The sequence below is a fragment of the Notolepis coatsorum genome (assembly GCF_963971535.1).
Source record: "Notolepis coatsorum genome assembly, chromosome: 3".
Classification (NCBI taxonomy): domain Eukaryota; kingdom Metazoa; phylum Chordata; class Actinopteri; order Aulopiformes; family Paralepididae; genus Notolepis; species Notolepis coatsorum.
In genome coordinates this window covers 130,317,949-130,332,457 of record NC_140167.1, presented here as the reverse complement: position 1 = coordinate 130,332,457, position 14,509 = coordinate 130,317,949, and the positions used below count along the sequence as shown (strand labels likewise).

The following is a 14,509-nucleotide window of genomic DNA, read 5'->3' as shown; positions in this document are numbered from 1 at the left end:
CGGAGAAAATATTGGAGAGAGGTCCAAAAAAGGTGCAGATTGAAAAGGTCCTGTGAAGGTGCGGTGCTGGAGGCAGACACCCCCCCAGATCAGGATATTCTAGATAACAATGCCAAACAGCGCAGAGTCTCTCAGACAGGAACAGAAACAAAGTAAAACGCGAAAAAGGCATTCAAGAGAAATACAAACTTTAAAAGAGAAGATTACAAATGTAACAAAGCAACAAAACAACCTGAGAAAAACAATAATGTGCTGAAAAAAGGCTACAAATACATCACCACTGGACTCTCCAGGCACGGAAACAAAGAATATGCTATCAGGAAGCAAAGTAAGGAATCAGAAAATCCAAAAGGCCCTGCTATTCCACCACATCCTCAGAAGAGAGCTGAAGACAAACAAACAAACTCCTGGCCCACGGCGCCAAAAACCAGCACTGAGTGTGTCATCAGGCACGATTCTTAAAAAGTATCGTCTTCTTCAACAAATGAAAGACTTTGGGTTAATCTATAAGTTAATGAGAGAAAGGGAGCATCCTCAGAAAAGGCCAACATTCATACAGGGTGTAACACAGACTGTGCAGGATTTCTTCCTGAACTCTGCACGTGTGACGATGGATAGTGCTATTGATGGCTTTGTCATTATAAATTATTTCCCATATCTTTTAAAATCTTCGAAAGGGAATGATGTAGGTTAGAGTTATCCTATCCCAAAAATGTTACTCATATTTAAATTCCCCATTAAGAAACACATAATTTAGACACTTTGCATGTTAGGATTTCCTTCAGATTCATGTTGGCATCCATGTATGGCGAAGGCCCGGACTGGCCATCGGGAGCTCTGTCTGTCTGTCTGTCTGTCACACACACACAAAGGGAGCCGCATGTGATTGGTGGAGGCGGGACCAGGCCATACAACTGATTGACAGTGGAGATGGCGAATGGAATGGCACTTCTGCAAAATGACAGGAAGAGACAGCGAAAGACAAAACATTTCAAGCATAACCTGCGCTTGAAAATGGACAGTGAAAAAAGAGGAAGGGTCGAGCAGAGGGAAAGAGAAAAATACATACTGCTTACTGCTTGTATTGCACAGAACAGTCAAGATGGAAATGACTGGAAATGAAATGTTTCAACAGTGGAAAAAAGAGGAAGGTGGAGCAGAGAGGGAGGGAGAGAAAAATACATACTGCTGCTGACTGCTTGTATTTCACAGAACAGTCAGATGGAAATTACTGGAAATTAAATGTTTCAACACTTCAACAGTGGAAAAAAAGAGGAAGCATGGAGCAGAGAGGGAGAGAGAAATAAAAATAAAGGCCCTTGCAGGAGATGCCGCTAAATGTGGCAACATTGACCAAATGTTTTCTTGCACCACAGGACCAGCAGGTTAGTCATTGATAAAAATAAACATGCTAGCTAGCTAACATAGCTAACGTTACCATGCATCATCATCATCCCCTGTCACTTTTTCCCCCCCATAAATCTTTTATTCAACTTCAGTCCTGATAACTATTTAAATTTTTCATTGTTCTTGTAATGTCAGATTAGAAATGAAATACTCTCACTTTTCTGATAAGAGTTGTTAAGTCTGACATTACAAAAACAAAAAATCCATCAAAATCAGTGTTGTTGCTAATCATTGACACATGATGATTATAACAATTATTAGCCTGTAATAATCCCCCCCAGAAAAATCCACTTTGCATTTGGTATATTGAAAATATTTAAATGTTTGTGTGTGTTTTTTTAACAATAATTTGTGATGCCATCACAAACAATGGCATTTAAAGGGTAAACATTTTAAAGGTCCTGCACCAGCATGCAGGGAATTAAGTCTTTGTAACAAAAATCTTCCTGGTGGGGGACCCCCAGACCCCCTGCTTAAAAAGTGGCCTGACTTGGGCTATATTTCGCACTATATTTCCTGGCCTGAATAATTCCCCCAGTCCGGCCCTGCGAAGGGGTGAAAAATGGTAAAATCTGCCATTTTGAAATCCAAAATGATGTAGGTTAGAGTTATCATATCCGAAAAATTATCCTATATTTGAATTCCCCACAATAAACACATATTTTAGACACCCCTCATGTTAAGATTTCTTTAAAATTCATGTTTTCACAAAAGTATGGCCCGCCCTAATATGCTGACCACTGGTGGCTAGCCAAGACCATCGATGTGTGTAACTGAGGGGTACAATTCCCTGACTGTATTACTAGATATGATACTTACTACCACTACCTTTGTACTTAATATTCGGCCACCCAGTACACGGCATAAATATATTATCATGAACACTCTCACGTAGATGAAACGGATCCAACACAAATGTACGAATTAGAAACAGGTCTTTATTTCCTACACAGCGATGGTGTGTAGAATAAGCACTTAATCACTTAATTACATTTATGAATTGAAATAGTATGCACTTTTATGGCAAGGAGTATTCGTCGGTATATCAATAGAGAATGTCCAATCTCTGAAGGCGCAGGTGGTAAATATACGACCTGGAATAGTTAAGGAATAACAGCAATGATACTTTAATGATTATACTAGATACACTAGAGGGGGTTAATCCGGTCGCTTGTAAGCCGACAGGAGTAGGAGGGGGGGGAGGGTAGAATCCGGCTGCCTCGTCCGGCCAAGGGTATCCCAGGTGAACCCACTGTAGTGCCGTTCAATGCGCCGGCGATCCTTGGACCACAGATGAAAGCAGGTGGACTCTTTGTGGGCCGGCTCTCTCCGGTCCACGGGGGAGAGACGTGAAGCGACCTCGTCTTGCAGAGCGTCTCCTCACCTTGCGTCCTCTCCAGGGGGGGGGGTTCCAACACACGGCAGTGTCGGGGGTCTTTATCCATGGAATAATCAAAGTATCCAAAGCATAATCCGTGCCTGGGAAGGCGGGCTGTCGTCGGTAGAATAATCCGGTATACAGGTCCACTCGCTCGTCGGCTCTGGGGCTACTCGGGTGCAGCTTCACATAGGGTCAACCACCCTGGGTAAGCAGCCAGTTCTCTGCCCGAAACGATGGGGTACTGACTACGGTAGTATTCTCACCGCACGAAGCACTATATATTAACAGACTATTATTAGCTTAATAGACTACGTCCAACTCGACGATATAGTGCCAAATATGACTATTCAAATATTAATATACACGATGTCTCAATACCGATGGTAGGCGAACTTGGCCTTACTCCCACACGTGGCGTCGCGGGGAGGCTTTACGTCTGTGACTCTATTGGAGGGTAAGAAACTGGACTGAAAAGAAAGTCCTACTTTAGTAGCGCAGTATATATACGCACTATGAACAAATAGTCCCATTAGTGGTGCGGTAGCCAAATTCCTACGCGGAACTAGGACTTGTTCGTACATGTCGAGCGGTACGTTTGAACTGGGTCTGAGGGGTATGGCAGCCTGGCACCAAGGTCTCGACCAATAGTAGAATGAAGACTATTATGGGATGTTCAGTAGGCTAGAATGGATATTCAATGCATATTGTACAAGGAATATACAAGGGATATCAGGGAATATTAGAGAATATACAAATACAATTAAATATATATATATAAATAAATATATATATTCGGTTTAATCTGGCCCTTCACAACAATGTGGATACTGATCAACAAGATGTGAAAGTGGAATTTCTGCATCCCCATGGTCCAACAGAAAAGGTTCTGTTTCTGCCCAGTTCAAGACATCATAGTGAAACTAATCGGAAATGCAGAAGGAAACGAAGCGGAGAAGTGGGTGAGAAAGTGAAGATCAGGAAGTGGTGTAGAAGAGGTAGATGAAAACAGGGATGAGAAGAAGGGGTCCTGGGCCCTGTTTCTTGTACCTGGATAACTGAGTTAGCCGGATAACTTTAGCTGGATAACTGGGTTAGCCGGACTTTCCGATTTCATGTACCTGGATTTTCCAAATCACCATGACAACATATCCAAAAGTTTGAGCCTGGTCGAAAGCAGAGTTCAAGTTCAAGTTAGCCTGAACTATCGCCACGCCCCCGCAAAGAAGTGACAGCCCGTTTCCTGAAACTATTCCCACAGTCTACGATCTGCATTATACCATTCTGAATTACGTTTTTGTGCTCCATTCTTCCAGAGGGGGCTTTTGAAATGTAAAATAGACCCAAAATGCTGATATTAAATTCACTTTGTCCTAAATAATGCACGTTATATATACCGTGGCGACGGTGGCGCTCGCTCGTGCGATGTACACATGATGTGGTTATTTTAATTGTAACTGGGATTAAGATGTCTGATGAGATGCGCTGTTTGACGGATTTGAGAAATTGAACGAGCCGTTGACGTCACATTAATGAATGAGGATAAAGAGATAAACTTCATTCAAAACAAAGGATATTCTAAACACGGGTCTCTCGTTCATTAATGTATAAACAATGAATTTATCCCATCTGGCCCAGTGGTAGTGCTCAAGCCTGCCAATCCAGCGACCGGGGTTCAAATCCCGGTGTTTCCAATATGATTTTTTTGAATATAATATTAATGATTATACGCCAAAGTAGCCTGGTTTTAAGTTAAAATATTATAAATCTACATGCATTGAGGATGTCATTCTTTATATAGCTCTCAACGTGCACCAAATTGAATTATTCCTATATTGCAAAAAGAAGGACCCCGGTCTTGAACCCGGGTCGTCCGTGTGGAAGTCAAAAGAACAACCCGTTGGACCACATTGGAGATAAGTTAAACATTGACTATACATCAATCAATGGGCAAGAAAGCCGTCTCGTAATTCTGTATAACAGTTAACTAGTTATTTTCGCTAGCAAGATCTCATTTGATTATTCAATCCAGCAGGCAAGTTTAAAGAAATATAATCTGATTGATTGAGGTAATGAGGGACTTAGAATTAGCCTATAGATAACGCATTTAACTTGTCGGCGAGGCGATTGAGCCTATTGCAATCTGTCAATAAAGTCTTAAATCAATTAATCAATCAATGCCGTTGAGAATCAGGGTCTCTGCCATCGATACGTGCTGGCTTTCCACCTAAAACGGGAGCGCGCATCTAGCCTGACTTGAGCCTGACTCTCAAGTCTGGCTTGAGTTAACGAGACTGAATCCTCCTTTGTGAAACAGGAAAATCCCGGCTTTGAACATCGGGTTAACTGAAGCTGGATAATGGACATGTTGATCGACTTAGTTGAACCACGTACATGAAACAGGGCCCAGGGCCCCGTTCCATGTACCGGGATAACCGAGTTAGCCGGATAACTTTATCAGGCTAACTGTGTTAGCCTGACTTTCCGATTTCATGTACCTGGATTTCCCAAATCACCATGACAACATATCCAAAAGTTTGAGCCTGCTCGAAAGCAGAGTTCAAGTTCAAGTTAGCCTGAACTATCGCCACGCCCCCGCAAAGAAGTGACAGCCCGTTTCCTGAAACTATTCCCACAGTCTACGATCTGCATTATACCATTCTGAATTACGTTTTTGTGCTCCATTCTTCCAGAGGGGGCTTTTGAAATGTAAAATAGACCCAAAATGCTGATATTAAATTCACTTTGTCCTAAATAATGCACGTTATATATACCGTGGCGACGGTGGCGCTCGCTCGTGCGATGTACACATGATGTGGTTATTTTAATTGTAACTGGGATTAAGATGTCTGATGAGATGCGCTGTTTGACGGATTTGAGAAATTGAATGAGCCGTTGACGTCACATTAATGAATGAGGATAAAGAGATAAACTTCATTCAAAACAACGGATATTCTAAACACGGGTCTCTCGTTCATTAATGTATAAACAATGAATTTATCCCATCTGGCCCAGTGGCCCAGCGGTAGTGCTCATCCCTGCCAGTTCAGCGACCGGGGTTCAAATCCCCGTGTTTCCAATATGATTTTTTTGAATATAATATTAATGATTATACGCCAAAGTAGCCTGGTTTTAAGTTAAAATATTATAAATCTACATGCATTGAGGATGTCATTCTTTATATAGCTCTCAACGTGCACCAAATTGAATTATTCCTATATTGCAAAAAGAAGGAAAAGACTAGGGCCTTGAACCCCGGTCGTCCGTGTGAAAGTCAAAAGAAGAACCCGTTACACCACAGAGAAGATAAGTAAAAGATTGACTATACATCAATCAATGGGTAAGAGAGCCGTATCGTAATTCTGTATAACAGTTAACTAATAATTTTCGCTAGCAAGATCTCATTTGATTATTCAATCCAGCAGGCAAGTTTAAAGAAATATAATCTGATTGATTGAGGTAATGAGGGACTTAGAATTAGCCTATAGATAACGCATTTAACTTGTCGGCGAGGCGATTGAGCCTATTGCAATCTGTCAATAAAGTCTTAAATCAATTAATCAATCAATGCCGTTGAGAATCAGGGTCTCTGCCATCGATACGTGCTGGCTTTCCACCTAAAACGGGAGCGCGCATCTAGCCTGACTTGAGCCTGACTCTCAAGTCTGGCTTGAGTTAACGAGACTGAATCCTCCTTTGTGAAACAGGAAAATCCCGGCTTTGAACATCGGGTTAACTGAAGCTGGATAATGGACATGTTGATCGACTTAGTTGAACCACGTACATGGAACGGGGCCCAGGTCTCCATTACTGTTTTTGTTGTTGGAAACAGTGCATTTTGTAATAGTTGGAAACGGTGTATGTAAAGTTTGTTGTTATTACAATTAGGTTAACAAAATGTTCAGTATAAGACAAGGAGTTATTAGTTCTTATCATTGTCACTTCCATCTGTTTAAAAAATGCATGTGTTCATTTATCAGAGATGCATATACAATTTTGTCAACTCCGTCAGTTTCTCGTCAACACCGTCAGATCTTTGTCAACACCGTCAGATGTTTGTTTTTGTTAATTTTGGGGGAAATACAAATTCCTTCCTCAGTTTATGTTGTTTAAGTAATAAAGGAGCATCAGATCTTCATCCTCTTGTCTTATTTACTTAATGATCTTTTTTTTATCATATCAAAATTAAAAACAAAGTTTGAAAATGCAGATATTTCTAAATCTGGGTTTTCAGAATAGTGTGAAATTACACCTGAGGTTTATATATTATAATTTTGATTGCATACCAGAGTAACTAAACACTATTACAACATACTTCAGAACTTTAGATTCTTGTTGGACTGGAATAATTAGAATTATATACTTTTTTGTGTGTCTGACAAAGTTAACACAAATCAAGTTTCAAAGGGAAACATGTGAATTTGTTGAAAATGTTTTTCTATGTAGAGCCCGCACCTTTACATGGTTAAATAGCTCAGACCTTTCTCTACATGAATATACAACTCTAATCAATATAGTGTGCATTCTCAAAATATAATATTAAAAAGTGTTTTGTCCCGACTCTCAAGAATCAGTGATTTATATATACAGATTTAATTTGATTTCCTACATTTATTTCATCCTTTACCCTGCCCATACCTGTACCTCCCCTCCCCCATGCTGTTATGACGCTCGAATTGTATCAATAAAGCAATATCTTTAGTGATGCACGATATATTGGCCGGCGCCGGCCGCCGATAAAATATCGGCCGATATGGCCGTTTTTTTTACACATTCTGTATCGGTCCGATATCAAGATATGGCCGATATAAAAAAAAAAAAAAATCTTTTTACATGTTTTGGCCAAAATATCTGTCATTTCTGAAAATAAGTTGCAAAAAAGAAAAAAAAAAAAAAAAAAAAAGCGTTTTGGAAAATTGCTTTATTTGATTATCATAAAAAAGTGTTTTCTATACAGAGATATCGACATCGGTAAATATCGGTATCGGCCAGAACAGCAATATTAATATCGGTTATCGGTATCGGCCACAATTTTCACATCGGTGCATCACTAAATATATATTTTTTTTATCCACTTTTTCTCCCATTTTCTATATTTTCTCCCATCCCAATTTCGTATCATCCAATTCAACCCTCCCCTGTCACGAACGCTGTTTCTTGCCTCCCACAAGCCGGCTGCAATGTGGACTAAGTCATACATAGCACAAGTCCCCTCCGGTACTTGAGGTAACAGCAGTCGCATCTTTTCACCTGCGCAGCTCGATCTCTCAGTGGCGAGGAGTAACGCATGGAAGGCTCACGCTGCCCCCGACACTTCCTGATTCTACTGCGCAGGCGCACCAACCGACCTGTAGGAGTCGCTGTCCACAACGCCCGATCCCCACCCATCAGTTTCCCACCCCCTAATACGGCCAATGTGTATTAGTATGAACGACCAGCTAAACTGAAAGCAATGTGGAGCGCTGGGCTCGAACAGGCAAGCCCAGCGTCTCCGTCATTCGTGGCGAGCGCCTTGCCCACTACGCCACGTAGCCGTCGCATCACTAAATATCTTATCTTGTTTTGTATGTGCTTGCAGTAGTAATAGCATTGCTGCTGATATGATCTGAAAGAGGTCAGACCCTGTACCTGCTGGTAGGACCAGGTCTGGGCTCGGTCTGGGAGACCTTGGGTTTGGAGGCCGCGGGCCGCCCTGGGGTTTTCACATGCATCGGTGTCGTCCCCAATGGCTTGGGGTCTGGTGCCTTCAGTCCCTTCATAGGAGGTATCGTCACGGGAGGCTTCGTTCCGGACTCTGGATCCAAGGAGAATCATATCAGACATCAGCTTCAGTTGAATTCAGAGTGTTACCTGTATTGTGGACGGGTGTGCTGACACTGTTGAATTCAGAGTGTTACCTGTATTATGGATGGTTGTGGTTGTGCCGACACTGGCTTTGTGGTTGCAGTTTCTCTTCTTCAACCTCTCCAGTAAGGAAAGGAACTCCTCTTCGGAGCTGTCCGAGTCCTGCAACTTCGATGGCGCTGAACAGGTACGCTTAGAAGGGGCCGGTGTGGGCGTCAGGAAGGTGGCGTGTGAAGGCGTCGGGGGTAGAAGAAAGACGGGGAGAGGAGGGGAGGAGGAGAGAGAAAGCAAGGGGGAGTTCTCCTCTCGATCGCCGCCTTGGGCTTTAACATTCCCAGCCTGTTTCGGTGGCTGCGGCTTGGTGTGTCGAGTCCCCCAAGTGCTTTTGACAATGATACAATCATCATCATCATCATCATCATCGCTGTCGCTGAGGAAGACTGGAGAGTCGCAGAGGGACAGAGGTTTTCTCACCGGAGGCTGGGCTGCTGGGCGTCTTGTGCTCTTTGAGACTGTAAAACAGTCAACGAGAACAAAATGTCATTCTGTTGTGGTGCTGTACAGTAGCTCGATGGATAGAGCAAGGCACTAACCCTCCCCCAGGGTTATGGGTTCGATTCCACCAGGAGGGGGCATCCATGCTAAAAGATGTCTGCACTTAAGGTGCTTTGGATAAAAGCGCCCGCCAAATGGCACTTTTATCTGGAAAATTACTTTCTCCACAAACAACCTTTCATTGTGTCGCTTTTCTATTAAGTATATAACAAGAGAGCACAGATAAGATAATTGGTTACCTTTAGAAGAGGGTTTCTTCATCTCAACAACAAAGTCATCGTCAGATGAGATGTTATCCACATCCACTATGAAGTTTTTGAGGCTGAGAGTAAAACAGAGGTAGATGTGAGGATTACCCGACGCGACAAATATCACGGTGTGTTCACATGCATTCCGATATTGTTTGGGATACTCGAGTATTCCCTATTTGAGTTCCTGTTCACAATAACCTGGGTGAGCCCTGAATTTTAAATGACCCGATTTACAATTATAAAGTCACAAAGCAGCTCGAGGATTCCGCTCAATCACTGTACAGTATGTGGAGCTGGCTTGCAGCGCTGAATGGGCATTACTGGCCTCACAAGTAGGAATAATTTTAAGCAAATATCTTAAGCAAGTACCTAAGAAGACTGAGGTAGAAATATTCAGTTTAGTGCTTTACTATAATATGGGATATGAAGATGCGTATACCTTATCCTCAGACTAAGGCCGTATCTGGGATATAAGCTAGTATCCAGAACACTGTGTGTGCATGTACTTGTATGTAATTGTAACTAAGACATTTGCTGGAAAACATAATCGCTGTTGTGATCACAATATTTATCAGTTTATGATACGCATTTCACGTTGCGGAGCTTGTAGTGCGGTGAAATACCATTAACATCGGCATGGGCTGACGATTGACCAATCAAGGTCTGTAGTGTCAGGTTGCAGCACAGGTAGGGTGTTTTGTAGTAGCTAAGCCAGCATGGGCTAGCGCTGCTCCGCACAGGAAGTGGAAAATGGTAAACAAAGCGGGAGCACGGATTTCACCATGGCACGGCAAGGCAGTGGAAAAGCACCATAAGTGCACTCAATGTCAGACAGTGTGAAAAAATTAAATGCATCAAAACACACCTGTCTTCACTGCCACTCTGTGATGCTTTCTTAGCGTTGGGCTTAGGTGTCTTCACTCGGTTCAGGACTACAATGTGCAAGATCAGAAAATACAGTAATAGTTACACACAAGTTTACATGTTCACCCCGTATTTGTGTGGGTCTTCCTCTGGTTTCCTCCGACATGCATGCTACACTACTGCCGTTGCCCTTAATCAAGGTACTGGCACATCAGCTGGAGTCGGTTTTCTGGCGTCGGTCTGTGGCTGCCCACTGCTTCTCAGTGGTTAGAACTAAATTACTTTTGTAAATGTTCAAATTTAACCATTTCATCCTTTTAAACTCGTCTGGATTGCTCTTTTTGTTTGTATGTATGTTGTTGCTGTTGTTGTCATTTATGCTTCTTATGCATGGCTGCTGACAGTCACACAATAGTATGATCCATTCACAACAAAGCCCAGTACTCTACTTACAAGTCTCAAAGCTGCCATCACTGTCTGAGCTCACCACCAGGACAGACTAACTAAAAAAAAAAAAAAACACACAATCGGACCAAACGTTAGACTTCCTCACAAAAGACTTTGTCGTTGTGATGAAAGAGAAGCTAAATTGAAATGTAATCAAAACACAGCTATACCCTCACCGAATTACATCGGCACTACCGAGTACCAATTCACACTAGATCAATCGGTACCAAATGTCTGTACCTTTACATACAAGATACAAGATACTTTAATGCCACACAACGATGGTTGGTGGTAATTGTTTGCGGTACAGTTTGTTAAAAGCACTGAGACATCAACATGAAACATCAGACATCAAACGCCCCCCTCCCATCTCCCAATCCCCACAATAAATACATACAGGACAGTCACATGTAACAGTGTCAGTCAGTGACGGTTGCTTGCTCGTCTGTGCAAAGGGGGGCGGGCCAGGGTGTTTAATAATAATATTAATAATAATAATGCAGGACCTGTTGCAGAGGTCTTTATTCGGCAAGCAACAACACTCAATGTTTTTAGTGGTACACACAGCGGTTAGTTTAGCACACATACCGGAACACACACGCATGCATTGTCTTTTAGGATCGCAGATGCGATTTGTCTCTGCGATTAACCCATCCCGTCGTCCTTCCCCCCCTCAAGGGCAGCCGGGAGCAGACAGGCGTCAACGTGAGCCGCGCCAGGGGACCAATCCAAGTGCTCCTGTCCGTCTTCGTCAAGGACGCCACAGCGTTAGCGATCTGTTGTTGTGCATGTTTTTCCATTGGGTTTATCTTATCGGGGGGGAAACCCTTGCGAGCACGGGGAGAACATGCAAACTCCACACAGAAAGGCCTGGGAGATCCCCCACCTGGGTACCTGGCATCATGGAAACCTGGTCCCCAAGCGGGAATCGAACCCTGGACCTTCTTGCTGTGAGGCGACAGTGTTAACCACTACACCACCGTGCCGCTTTAGTGTTCGGACTGCTTTGAAAATGGACCTGTAGCGACCTGAGGGCATGCGCTGGAATAAGTGGTGTGCTGGGTGGGAGGGATCGTTGACTATTTTACCAGAGCGGGTGACGTGCGTGAGGTGTAGATGGAGTCAATTATTTTGGAGGCTGTCTTGGTGATGTTTAGTATAAAGGCTAGGAGTGTAATATACTAGACAAGAGGGAGCCTTTTCCACAAATATATATATTACCGTCCCGTCTCTTGGGCCTTTGGAAAGACCAGACGAGGTCAGAGGAGTTTGATCATATTTACTGAGGATGGCCAGATAATGTTGATATTTAAACATTTAAAAACACAATACATGATCATGCGATTCGTGTGTTACAACAATAAATAACTAAATGTTTTAAATAAATAACAATGTTTAAATTGAGATGTTTGGACTTATTTTCTACAACAGAATTATTTTTATTTTGTTATTTCAGAGAGTTAAGAACTGACAAAAGGGTACCTTTGGGTACCGGTACTGAATTCCAGGAACTGTTACTGGTATCGGTTCAAATGTGAACGGTACCCAACCCTACTTGCATACCAAAATAAACATTTCAATCCACTCTCCCCTTATCTTACCAGTCTTTCCTTGCAGAACGACAGCGTTTCTGCGAGGCTGCTTTTGCTTTGGGTGTAGCCATATCTACAAGAACTGAGGTGGAAAACACACATAACACTCAATCTCAAGTCACATACAAATTACTGCATTTAAACATGGCTACCAACAGTCTTCCACCCTCACTTCTTACACTGGTCAAAGTTGTCATCAGAGGACTCGTTCGAGGGCGTGTTCCTGTAGCCGTGAGTGGAGAAGTGGTTCTCCTTCTATGGGTCCTCCTCACTGTCAAACAGTAGTGGAACAGGGGAACGGAGGTCCACAGCTTCCCTGAGTCCAGGACTGCTTGTGGCAGGATGGCGGGGCTTGCCGATATCCTTCCCCAGCTGCAACAGACGGTATCAATGATGTAATTATTAGTATAGCCAGTTTTTTTTTTAACTCAAATTGTATTCACATTTTCACAATTTACAGTACAGTTGACAGACAAAAATAATAATATATTCCAACAAACATTCAACATAAATGATGAGACTAAAACAAAAAAAGTGTGACATGGGTTCAATGACCCCCCTTGAATTTCTTTCCTCCTTTATCCTTCTTGTGTTGTATTTGTTTCTTCCTCTGTGATGTCGTTCTCGTTCCCCTTATAGTCCTCCCATTTTCCCCATCTTTCCCCAAATTTTTCTTCTTGTAGCCTCAGCATGCGAGTTATCCTCTCCATATCCTGTATCTCCTCTACTATTCCTACCCATTGTTTTATTGTTGGTGGATCTTCTTTTATTTTTTTGTATCCACTTTTTCTCCTTATTTTCTATTTTTCTCCCATCCCAATTTTGCCTCGCCAATTCTCCCTTCAATTCTCCCCTCCCCTGTCTCGAACGTTGCTAGACTATGCCTCCCACTGGTCGGCTGCAGTGAGGACGAAGCCTTGCATCCCGTGTCCCCTCCGGTACACGAGGAGGCAGCCGTCACTAGGGATGGGTACCGAATTCGGTACTTTTAAAAGATACTTACCGAAACACGTCGGTACTACCGAGTATCGATTCACGTGAGATGCCGTAATAAAAAAAAGAAGATTTAATTTTTTTTGCACTTACACTTTGAGTGCCACTCACGGCTTTTCTCGGGTTTACGCCCCGACCGTTGAATGCCACGGTTACGAGTATTCTCAACGTTATATTCAACGTTCTGGAATATTCCAGTAAAAGGCGATTATCTAGGTTGTTTTTCCCCGGAAAACGGGTGATTTTCAAAATGCTATCAAACGGAAATGAAGCGATAAAAATACAATCTGCCTTGCCAATGTTGACTGGAAAATGAGTCTTTGATAAGCGACGGGCAGATTAGACACATAGCCATAATTTAAAACATAGATTAGGCGATATTAACGTTAACATTGGCCGTGGATGGTGGCATTCAACAGGGTAAAAAGGAAAACACGGCCGGCACTGAAAGTGTTAAAAAAATTTTTTACCTTTTTTCTTTTCATGTCAACGTACAATATACGTATCAGGGCCGACGTTCCACTCAACTGGTTAAAGTCGCTTACTCGTGAGTAGTACGTTCGTTGATAAAGAAAAATAAGGTCCACAGCCGCTAAGTGATCCTAAAGCTATTTTCCTAAATATTCACGTCACTACTACAAGGTAAGAAAACTGTATTTTCCCAGTCTCCAAAATCACAGCCGACTCAACACATGAAAATTCCTCCTCACCTGAAAGCCGTAAATCAACTTGCCGGCTCTTTCCACAGCAAAACGGTAGGCAAGGTACCTTGTAGGGGTGCACCGATATATCGGTCGGGTATCGGTATCGGCCGATAAGTGCCTTGTTGACTGCTATCGGCCTATCGGCCGATAAGCTCAAATGTGCCGATAGCAGTCGCCGATAACTAACCATCCATTTGTGTAGCGTCAAAAGGCAAAAAAAAAAATCACTCGCGACCTACCTGCACAACGCCCGCCGTCCCCCCCACACACACACAAGCTACTGCATCAAAGTTACTATTTATGATTAACAAGGCATTCGTTTTGTGGCATTAACGTTATATAGTTAGTGTTACACGGACAATAACATCAGCATATTATTATTACCCATAGCAGCAAGGCATTACTCCGAGTCCGTTCATAGCCGGGAGGCAGAAGACTAACGTTACTGGTGAAAATGTGATTTACGTTGGAATA

The 14,509-nt window shown here is 42.6% G+C and overlaps 1 protein-coding gene across 1 annotated transcript in view; it reads right to left on the bottom strand.

Annotated features, from left to right (window-relative positions):
• The window catches only part of LOC311225999 (germ cell nuclear acidic protein-like), a gene marked incomplete at both ends in the record, with an annotated part of 52,416 nt that extends 40,007 nt beyond the window's left edge, over positions 1 to 12,409 (bottom strand). Inside the window, 4 exons of the mRNA XM_084311381.1 lie at positions 8,414 to 8,579; positions 8,683 to 9,141; positions 9,424 to 9,506; positions 12,348 to 12,409. Of these exons, the coding sequence (XP_084167507.1) occupies positions 8,414 to 8,579; positions 8,683 to 9,141; positions 9,424 to 9,506; positions 12,348 to 12,409 (770 nt within the window). The remainder of the gene's footprint in view (positions 1 to 8,413; positions 8,580 to 8,682; positions 9,142 to 9,423; positions 9,507 to 12,347) is intronic.
• Positions 12,410 to 14,509: the final 2,100 nt, after the last annotated feature.